This window comes from Scatophagus argus, chromosome 6, assembly GCF_020382885.2.
Source record: "Scatophagus argus isolate fScaArg1 chromosome 6, fScaArg1.pri, whole genome shotgun sequence".
In the NCBI taxonomy this organism is placed as follows: Eukaryota; Metazoa; Chordata; class Actinopteri; family Scatophagidae; genus Scatophagus; species Scatophagus argus.
In genome coordinates, this window is record NC_058498.1 from 18483746 (window position 1) to 18494110 (window position 10365).

At 40.3% G+C, this 10365-nt stretch overlaps 1 protein-coding gene across 3 annotated transcripts; it reads left to right on the forward strand.

Annotated features, from left to right (window-relative positions):
- The first annotated feature begins 1006 nt into the window (after positions 1 to 1006).
- LOC124061023 (flavin-containing monooxygenase 5-like) lies at positions 1007 to 9657 on the forward strand. 3 transcript variants are annotated; one of them, XM_046392517.1, is made up of 11 exons: positions 1007 to 1486; positions 5460 to 5600; positions 5734 to 5922; positions 6068 to 6233; positions 6376 to 6518; positions 6693 to 6892; positions 8184 to 8417; positions 8636 to 8757; positions 8846 to 8918; positions 9053 to 9122; positions 9221 to 9657. In XM_046392517.1, the coding sequence occupies exons 2-11, from the start codon at positions 5469 to 5471 to the stop codon at positions 9590 to 9592; spliced, it is 1701 nt and encodes a 566-aa protein (XP_046248473.1). In that variant the 5' UTR covers positions 1007 to 1486; positions 5460 to 5468; the 3' UTR covers positions 9593 to 9657. The 3 variants fall into 3 exon arrangements, with proteins under 3 accessions (XP_046248473.1, XP_046248475.1, XP_046248474.1); XM_046392519.1 differs by having other exon boundaries at positions 9053 to 9083; XM_046392518.1 differs by lacking the exon at positions 1007 to 1486 and having other exon boundaries at positions 3208 to 5600.
- The last annotated feature ends 708 nt before the right edge of the window (positions 9658 to 10365 follow it).

The following is a 10365-nucleotide window of genomic DNA, read 5'->3' on the forward strand; positions in this document are numbered from 1 at the left end:
ACTATAATAAAATGATATAGAATTGCAACAGCTTCACAGTGCACAGAGTAACAGTGATAGGATGACATAGGCAGACTGTATAATCTGCAATTGTTCAACAGCCAAGCCTTGACTTGGCTGTTGAACAATTGCAGACATTTTTATGCCCAAACAATTCCTGTAGCATTAGATGAATGGAATTAAGCTGTCAAGTTTAACACGCACTTTGTCCTCATTGTGTTCTGTCAGTGCACTTACTTACTTACACACTAAATGTTCTGGTGATAAAAAAGCTCTCATATATGACAACACCACCAAAGGCCTAAAGCCCAAACACGTGCAGGATCCCTCTGTTTGTCAGTACCAACATTCTGGTTTCTCCTAATAAAGCCTTTCACATATTGCCTGATTGTCTCCTTTCATAATAAATGCAGTGTTAATGTAAGAGTTAATATTGACAGTCCAATAATCCGTGTTAATGAAGCAGTACACTTTATGTGCCACACCCCAGTTACAGTCTAATTTATGTAATATGTAATGCTCATTTTGAGTACAGTATTTACATTCTCTGTATGTTCATTGATTATGGGTTTTATTGTGAAAATTCGAGAAGGGGAGAAAACAAACTTTTTGTCGGTTTTGTTAATTGGTGGTAGTTACAACGCTTACATTAATGGAAATCATATTTTAGTATTACATCTAATGGAGAGCTATAGAAGTACTCACAAGCTCACTCCCTGACTGTTCTGTGAGTGTATTAGTCCACCTCTTTGGTCCAGACTGAAATATTTCAGCAAGTTCAACAATATCAATACGAAAAAATGAAGAAAACAATATCAGGTGAAGCACACAGTGGGGAAAACATCAGAAATGTAAAAAAAAAAAACAAACACACACACACACACACACACACACACACACACACACACACACACACACACACACAAAACAAAACACGGGGACACAATATATAAATATTAATAGGAGTCCTCTGGCCACTGGGTGGCATTTTTTACTCAATATCCAGCATGGACTTGCACAGACTGCCATTTACTGCCATCCAAATACTTCATATGTAGTTTTCATACATTTGATACAAATATGATATGGCACATTAAGGGTAAAGACTTGATTTGACTACCACTGTATGATTGCACAAAATAAGAGAGGATTTCCATAAGACCGACCCTACAGCAATGGTGAAGCTAAACATTGTGTCTAAGCATTGCCATTTGTAAATAAATGCACACGTGGAGCAAGTTTTATCAAGGAAAACTTAGCTTAAACTTCTTCAGACTGATTTGATATGTATTTGATATATTTTCTCTTACCTTTAAATTCACTTCATGCTGTCAAAATGAACACGTCCAAACAGGTTCAAAGTCCCTCCCCTGCCGTGTTGTTTAGCTATTTAGGAGTTCAGTAACAGCTCAAATAATGTGAGCTTAGAGGCTGTCTAACGTCTGAGCGCAGCTGCAAAGGACTTGCAGTCAGCTTACTGGAGAAGGTGAGAGCAGTCTTTCAGACCTCAACAATAAGAGTTTTGTTATTCATTAGAAAAATAAGGAGACCTGCTTTATGCCAGTGGTGTTCTGCTGACAAAATGTAGTGTTAAACAGCTTAATGGTATCAGATACTTATAATGCTGTGTTACCTGTTTTAAGTTCCAAATGCTGGAAAAAAAGCTGTTTTACTCTGTGATAGGGTGTAGAGGTGAAGAGATACTATATCCTTCATTAAATCTAACTTGTCTGTTTAAGTAGTCTGACACTTGCTGCTGCTGCATGCTTGACTGTTGTTCCGTTAAAATGTTCCTAGCAAGGAGATGTGTTTCATGAAAAGAGGTGGGTTACAGACAGTTTGGCAGCCCTACAAAGTCTAATTAAAGTCATGGAGTATGGAGGCACTGCCAGAGGATTACTAATGATTATAATTCTAAGAAAATTGGGAATTTATTCTAAATGTAGATTTTACAAGTGTAATTTCAAGACTTTATTGAATTTGCCTTTGATTACAGAAATTACTGGTTTCAGGAAAAAGTCGAAAACAAAAACATTTACCACATTCATTTCTGGGTGGATTTTTAAAAAAATTTGCGTGTTCCTTTTTTACCAGTGCGATCTGTGTGGATCTATAAAAGGCAATGTCAGTCACTCTAGCTCATGCTCCACACAGGATGAACCCTGCCGACTGGTGACTTTTTATACCATAAAGCTGTCATATGTGTAGTAGTAAGTAGTGAGAAAAATAAATTTTGTTGCCTATATTAAAGTCCCTATAGGGCAAATTGTAATTGTAAATTACATCCTCTCAATAGTCTTGTTGCTCCAGTAGTAGATCTCTTTTTTTCACGTATTTACATTACATTACATTTCATTTAGTAGACACTTTTATCCAAAGTGACTTACAGAATAACAAGTTTCTGTACAATAGAATTAGACTAAAGTGATAAGAGCTAGAACATAATTAAAAGTGCTTAAGTAGAAGAGCAAGAGTGAAAAGCAGGAGAACATGAAAGAGTTAAGGCGTGTTAGAGGGTTAGGGTTGTTAGGAGAGAAGGTGCAGTTGGAAGACATGAGTTTTCAGGTGCTTTATAAAGGAAAAGAGGGACACCCCTGCTCTTACTGTGGCTGATAGGCTGCTCCACCAGCGTGGAACATTGTGGTAGAAAAGTCTGGCTTGGGAGTGCCTTGTGTGAAGGGATGGAAGCTGAACTTAGAGCTCATTTGCTGAACTTAGAGCCCAAGAAGGGTTGTAAGCCTGAAGGAGAATGCTCAGGTAGCTGGGTGCAATCCCAGACATCACTCTGTAAGCTAGCATTAGTGACTTGAATTTGATTCTGGTTACCATAGGTGACCAGTGTAGTTGGATGAGTAATGGAGTGACATAAGTCTATTGAAAACCAGATGCGCTGCTGCATTCTGGGTCATTTTTAAAGGTTTGACTGCACATGCAGGAGGTCCATCAGAAGGGCTTTGCAGCAATCAAGGCAGGAGGTAACCTTGGCTTATACAAGAAGCATACTGAGATAGGTCAGGTCGGATTTTTTGAATCTTGTACAGTGCATAGCGACATGACCATGATACAGATGGAATGAATTTAAAGAATTTCCCTTCGGGGATAAATAAAGGAATTCTGATTCTGATTCTGATGTGGTCAGAGAAGGACAACTGGTCATCAATAGGGACAAGAGAGGTGGAGGCAATTGATATTGTTCCAGATAGAGTGTTTGGCCGGAATAACCAGGAGTTCAGTCTTAAAGAGGTTTAGTTGCAAGTGGTGTGCCTTCATCCAGGCAGAGATGTCAGAGAGGCATGACAAGATTCGAGCTGAAATAGTGGAGTCCCCTGGTGGGAACGACAGTCAGAGCTGGGTGTCATCAGCATAGCAGTGATATGAGAACCCATGTGATTTGATTATAGGCCCCAAGGAAGTGGTGCAAAGAGCTATTTGCAAAGCGAAAGGGCCCCATCACTGAGCCCTGGGGGACCCCTGTGAATAGCAAATGGGGTGCGGAAGTTTGCCCCAGCCATGACACATTGAAGGAGCGCCCAGAGTGGTGTGACTACTGTTGAAACCAGACTTTTTAGGCTCGAGTAGCCCTTTCAGCGTTAGGAATTCGGAGGTATGCTTAAAAACAGCCCTTTCAATTACCTTAGATAGGAATGGAAGCAGTGAGACTAGCCGGTAGTTTTCAGATAGAGCACGGTTGACAGAAGGATTTTTAAGCAGAGGTGTTATCCTGGCTTGTTTGAACATAGCTGGAAATGTTCCAGTAGCCAGTGAGGCATTGATCACATGAGTGACTGCTGGTGTGACTAAGGGAGTGATAGCTTGAAGTAACCCAACAAGTATAGGATCAAGTGGACATGTAGAAGGACGGCTACATGTTAGGAGTTTGGAAACCTCACCTCACCCTGTGAGAGGACTGAAGGATGCTAGCAGTGTTTTGAGGGAGGCAAATAGTTTCAGAGTGTCAGTGGAATTGCTGAGTTTGTCATTGTAGAAAGGCGTTTTGGTGATGCTGGAAGAGAAGGAGGACAGGAGTGCCTGGTAGTTTAGGAGATCGACTGAGCTGCGTGACTTTTGCCATTTTCTCTCAGAGGGCCTGAGGTCAGTTTGCATTTTCTGTAGAGTATCAGTCAGCCATAGGCAGGGCTGCTTGGTTGGTTTGGTGGATAGAGGACACAAGCTATGCAGAGTGTTATTCAGTGTAGAGCACAGAGATTTGGTTGCATCATTGACTTCCAGAGCAGAAAAAGTGCTGAGTGGAGGCAGACCGGAGGTAACCAGAGAGGAGAGGTAGTCAGTGGACAAGTTTCGGAGATTACAGCGGGAGGATATCAGAGGCGGTGGAACAGAGGGTTGTTACTTGAGTGAGATGGAGAAGTGGATGAAGTAGTGGTTGGTGACATGCACAGGTGTGAGTGATAGCTGAATAGTTGCAGGTAAAGATTAGGTCCAGAGTTTTGCCAGCTTTGTGGGTAGGGGGGCTGTGGAGCTGTTCCAGGTCGAAAGAGTTGGTCAGGGACAGAAAGTCCACTGATTTTGAATTGTCTAAGTGGATGTTTATGTCACCAAGGACAAGCAGGGGACAGTCATGGTCAGGGATGGAAAACAGCAGAGTGTCCAGTTCATCCACAAAGTCAGGTAGCAGTATTTTCAGGCTTAACTCAGGTTTCAGTGAAAGCAAGCAGGTTGAGAGATACGTGTGAGGCATAAGCAGATATAAAGTCTGCTTTGTTGGCTGTGGACTGGCAGTTCAACAGGCCAACAGCAAGGGTAGCAATGGTAGCTATTGCAGTCTATTAGGAAAATAGACTGGACTGGATGAAATGTTGTACAGCATTCATGGTTATAAGAAGTGTTGACATTTTTGGTCTTCATCAAAACATCTGGACAACTACTGTAAATATCAATAGATATTCAAATATTCTACCGAATGAATTCTAATGAATTTAATGATGCATTGAATTTCAACTGGCATCATAATCGAGTCAATGTTTTGATTTGTGCAATACTTTATTATAAGATAGTCCTTTCTTAGTCCCATAACTATGAAATTGCAGTGTTACAGCAGCCAACAGAATATAGAGGGTGCAAAACATGCAAAGATAAGAAAGATGTGCATTCAAAAAGAAAAGAACATATCAGCACAACTGATATTCCCATCATCCCCAGCTGGAGTTTGTGTTTAGTGCTAATTCAAGGTGATTCGAGGTTCAAAGCATTAATTGTTGTATGCAAAGTAAAGAAAGTTCTCTGCACAATGAAATTCTATCCTTTGCTTTCCACAATGAATACTGCTAGAATGCGCAATATTACCTGCTAAAAGTGTTGTCAATATGAGAGTCACTGCATTCTGATGTTAGTCTTTAGATCAAAATGCAGTACAGCCTCACAAAGCTGATAGCACTCCTATAGACTCTTGTCATTAGACATGATATATTTCTGATTCTTTGTGTCCCTCCCTGTACAAGTTCTCAGCAATGGTTCAACGTGTGGCAGTGGTTGGTGCAGGCAGCTCTGGTCTGGCCTGTATCAAAATCTGTGTTGATGAGGGCATGGAGCCTGTCTGTTTTGAAAGTAGTGATGACATTGGCGGCCTGTGGAACTTTAAGGTTAGTGTGGGCACCGTTGATAATACCATAAAGCATCTTGCCTTATCATACATGAACAATGACTAATGACAGTGTTGATTAAACAATAAAGCCATCTGTCAGCTCTAGTTCTTGTTTAACTTTTTGTCCACAGGAGTCACCTGAGCCAGATAGATCCAGTATCTATCGCTCCTTGATCGTCAACACCTCCAAAGAGATGATGTGTTTCAGTGATTTTCCCATGCCTGCTCACTATCCAAACTACATGCACAACTCCCAGCTGTTGCAGTACTTCAGGCTGTATGCAGAGCACTTTGAGCTGCTCAAACACATACATTTTCAGGTTATTCTAGTTTCATTGTGCCAGAAGCATTTGTACAACATTTATTGTAATTATTAATGTATTATTAATTAATTAACTCTGTGTGTGTGTGTGTGTGTGTGTGCGTGTGCATGTGTATGTGTGAATATGGACGTGCATGCTTCAGACCACAGTAAAAAGTATAATGCAGAGGCCAGATTTCTGTCTGTCTGGTCAGTGGGACATAGTGACCATTAACAGAGATGGAGAGGAAGAGAGACATGTCTTTGATGCAGTTCTGGTGTGTTCTGGCCAATACATACAACCTGCCTTCCCCCTGTCAGACATTCCAGGTCTGTGAACAAATAGATGTTATTTTTCAGATATTTTACAGAAATTGATGGAGGGGTAAAGTGAGTTGTAGTACTTTGCATCTGCACATTCTTGCAAGAAACTATTTTCCTTTGATCTGTGGAATCATCTGTATCTCTGCAGGACATGAGACGTTTTCTGGCAGGTGTTTTCACAGCTGGGAATATAAAGATGCACATGCTTGCAGAGGAAAGAGGGTGGTAGTGGTTGGCATTGGCAATTCTGGAGGAGATATTGCTGTAGAGATTAGTAGATCTGCAGAGAAGGTAAGACAGAACAATAAAAAAAAGCTTCATTATTGTTTTACCATTTGTTATTCTATCATATTATTGTATTGTTATTGTATTTTATTTTTAATGTATAGAGAGTTTTATCCTGATTTTGTTTAAGCTATATTAAGCTTCTTAATATGCTGCCACTGCTTACACTCACTTTTATAGACATTTCTCAGCACACGTGAGGGGGCCTGGGTGGTGGGCAGGATGTCCAATAATGGCCTTCCACTGGACATGACAGCTATCACCAGGATCAACAACACCCTCACAATGCTTCTTCCCTCAAGTCTGCTCAACTGGGCAGCCGAGAGAACACTGAACCAGAAATATGACCACCGACTGTATAGCCTGCAACCCAGACACAGGTGACACAGTTTGACCTGGTGATGTCTGTTTTCCTCTGGCTCGTGATCACAGGTCACTGGGGTTCAGCTTCAAATCACTTTTTATTATTTCAGTGTTTGTTTCATTGATTCTGCTATCTGATCCACCTTTTAAAGCGCCAATTCATATTTTATGACCACACAGATTACAACTGTTGCATAATCACCTGTAAATGATTAGTCTAACTTTGAGCAACATAGTGACTCTGTCTATGAGCTGTCGTCTGCAGTGACAGTATATTGGAATCTGGTTGGTTTGTTTGGATTTTGTCCACCAGAAGACATGAAAGACATGATCAAAGCCTTGGCTTCAAAACTGGCACAACACTGTGCTTATGCACTTCTTATTTTTCTTATAGGGTAAAATATGAGGGAGAAGTTTGCCAACAGGCATTCATAAAATATATAATATATAAGTAAATATAACATTAACTATACTTGTTAACTGATCACAATTGAATGTTAAAACCTTTGAGATGATTGTAGTTCTGTGAGGCTGTTGAGGCACAGCGGGACTATGAACTAAGGAGTTGGCACCCTTACATGCTCATGTTGATCACCTAAATTTAGTTTATTAGCATGTCAACATTATCCGTAATACAAAGTACAGCTAAGCTTGTTTTGCAAGTATTTCTTCTTTCTTCATAAACCAAAGTGTTGGGCAAATTAAAATTTCGACCTGATGATGGCACAGGATCTCCAAAGTCATTATAATTAATCCTCGGGGCAATAACTGTGCCAAATTTCCTGACAATCCACTAGTTATTGAGATATTTCAGTCTGAATGGACCGACCAGCCGACCTCGCCATCTCTCCCTTGGAGAAGTTCCCTTTGAGTGATATTGTTTATTGTTTCAGTTACAGTTTCATTGATCAACCGTGTCAATTTGCAACGACATCCTTATTTCTTTATGTGCAGACAATGATTGTATTCCAATTAATAATGTTACAATGTTTTTCTTGGCTGATATTTTCCTAATGTAGTACTTGATTCAGTATTGATGTTTGTATGTTGGTTATTGAGTTAAAAGTGTGTTGCTGATTTTATCCCTGTTTAATCTTCATGTCTTTTACCTTTCTTTTACTTACGAAGTGACATTAAAATATTACAGAAGGGTCAAAGTTCCGAAATAGAAATACTAGGCAACAGTAATCACGCATTTTTGAGACTTTACTACAAAGATTGTATCATCTAAGCAGACAGTTTGAATGTGACATAATCTTTGCAGCAAGATTGGTTTGGTTGATTCCAATCATTTCCTGTCTTTCCCAGACTTTTGGACAAGAGACCTTTGGTCAACGATGACCTTCCTGGTCAAATCCTGCATGGAGCGCTCATATTGAAACCCAATCTGAAAGCCTTCAAGGACTCGGGAGTAGTATTTGTAGATGGCACTGTGGAGGAGAATATTGATGTGGTGGTCTTCTGTACAGGTTATAACATAAACTTTCCATTCCTGCCTCCTGCTCTGTTTGAGGGGCCTCATGGAGAGTTGAAATTGTACAAGTAAGCATATAGTGGTTTTGTAGCTAGGGCTGATGTTACTTTCATTATGTGAAAGGATAGATTGAAACGCCATATTATGCAATTAGAAGGTCAGAGCTTGTATGCATTGTGCCATATCATATCTTTCTAACTTTGGATATTAATTATGTTAGAAACATCAGCTTTGTAATGTAATATTGTGATTTTAAACATCACCTTACAGCTTTCTCAAATTTCAGGAGACTGTTTCCTCCTTCTCTGATACAACCCACGTTGGCCATCATGGGTCTTTTCCAGACAAAAGGACCAATCATGCCCCCTGTGGAAATGCAGGCACGGTGGGCTGTTAAGGTCTTTGCAGGTAAACGTGTGTGAGCTTTACATGTATGCACAGGCACACTGAGGAGTAAGGAGCCACAAGTGTCAGTTGGTGTCTTTTTATCTTCAAGGTCTGAGCCGTCTCCCATCTAAGAAGAAAATGCTGGAGGTCATTGACATTGACACGAAGAGAAACATGAAAAGGTAAACATTATCTTCAAACTGATGTCCTTTACATGGTACAGGCCTATCATTCATTTTACTCCTGTAGAAAGCAGAGTTTAGGTTAAAATGATATGCCACTTGAATTAATCCACTCCTCAACTATGTTTTTGCAGCTACCCCTGCCAACGACAGGCAGCTGACCAGGTAGATTACATCCCTTATCTGGATTTCATGGCTGAGGAGGTGAGTTCAGTGCAACTAACTAACTTCTAAAAATAATGGGGTTACTATTTCTAGAGAATGTATGAGACACAAGCTTCATGACAGACTTCCAATCACAGGTGGGGGTTCGACCAAAGCTCCTGAGGCTGCTACTGAGAGATCCACTGCTGTGGGTGAAGGTCTTCTTTGGTCCCTGTACTCCATATCAGTATCGTCTCACGGGGCCTGGTCAGTGGAACGGAGCCCGTCAGGCTATCTTCACTCAGTGGGACCGGGTGGCTCAGCCTTTTAGAACCAGAGTCGTACCAGAACCAGAGAGCAGCTCGTCTTTCCTCTTTTCCATCTGGCTGCTCATATTTGGAGGAACTGTCATAACAGCTATGCTTCTGTCTAAAAATGAGATTGCTTCAGTGTTGCAGGGTGCAGCTCAGATTCTGGAAGGGTACAAGGGTTTACTGAAAGAATCCTGGTTCACAGGTCAACCACAATAACATTATGTACCATAGGATCCACAATTCTGCACATTAGGAGGTCATAAACTTGGGTCCAGCAAAAAGAAACAAAAAAAAGAAACGGTCAAGGGTAAGGGTTTTTGTGTTTATTTAGGTTTATTTAAAGAAATAGTTTGACATATTGGGAAATTTACTCAATGAGAAGGTTGATACCAACCTCATGTCTGTAGCCAGCTAACTGATTGGCTCTCGCAAAAAGAGTGGAAATGAGGAAACAGCCAGCCAGGCTGTCTTCAAAGGGAACACAATCCTCCTAAATCTCACTAATTAACCAGAGTGAAAATCACTCTCCTGTTATTTCTCTTGACCAAGGCTTAGATCTGGAGTTGATCCCTCAGGGACTGTTGGGTAGCTACCCACTGCTCCTTGGAGATGGGTTAAGTGCAAAGAACAAGTTTCATTCTATTGTTCTGTGTCTGATTCTGATTCTATCTATAATCTATGGCTCTGGCCATGTAGCAGACTGATCTGTAGATGGGCCTTTTTCTCACAGTACTCTTTTATGAGTTTCATCTTGGATCTATAATATTATTAAAACAATATGCTACAAATATTAAAGTCCATGCTATATTATACCCTATATAGTTTCACCTTTTTCTTGACTACTTTAAAATGACTATTAAAATGACTTGCCTTTTTTAACAATTAATGTATCCTTGCTAAAACAAAAAGTCCATTAATAATGCAATTAATTGCACATGTCCTGTGTTCATCTTTAATCTATCCTCCCCCATCGTCATCTTAGTTTTAGA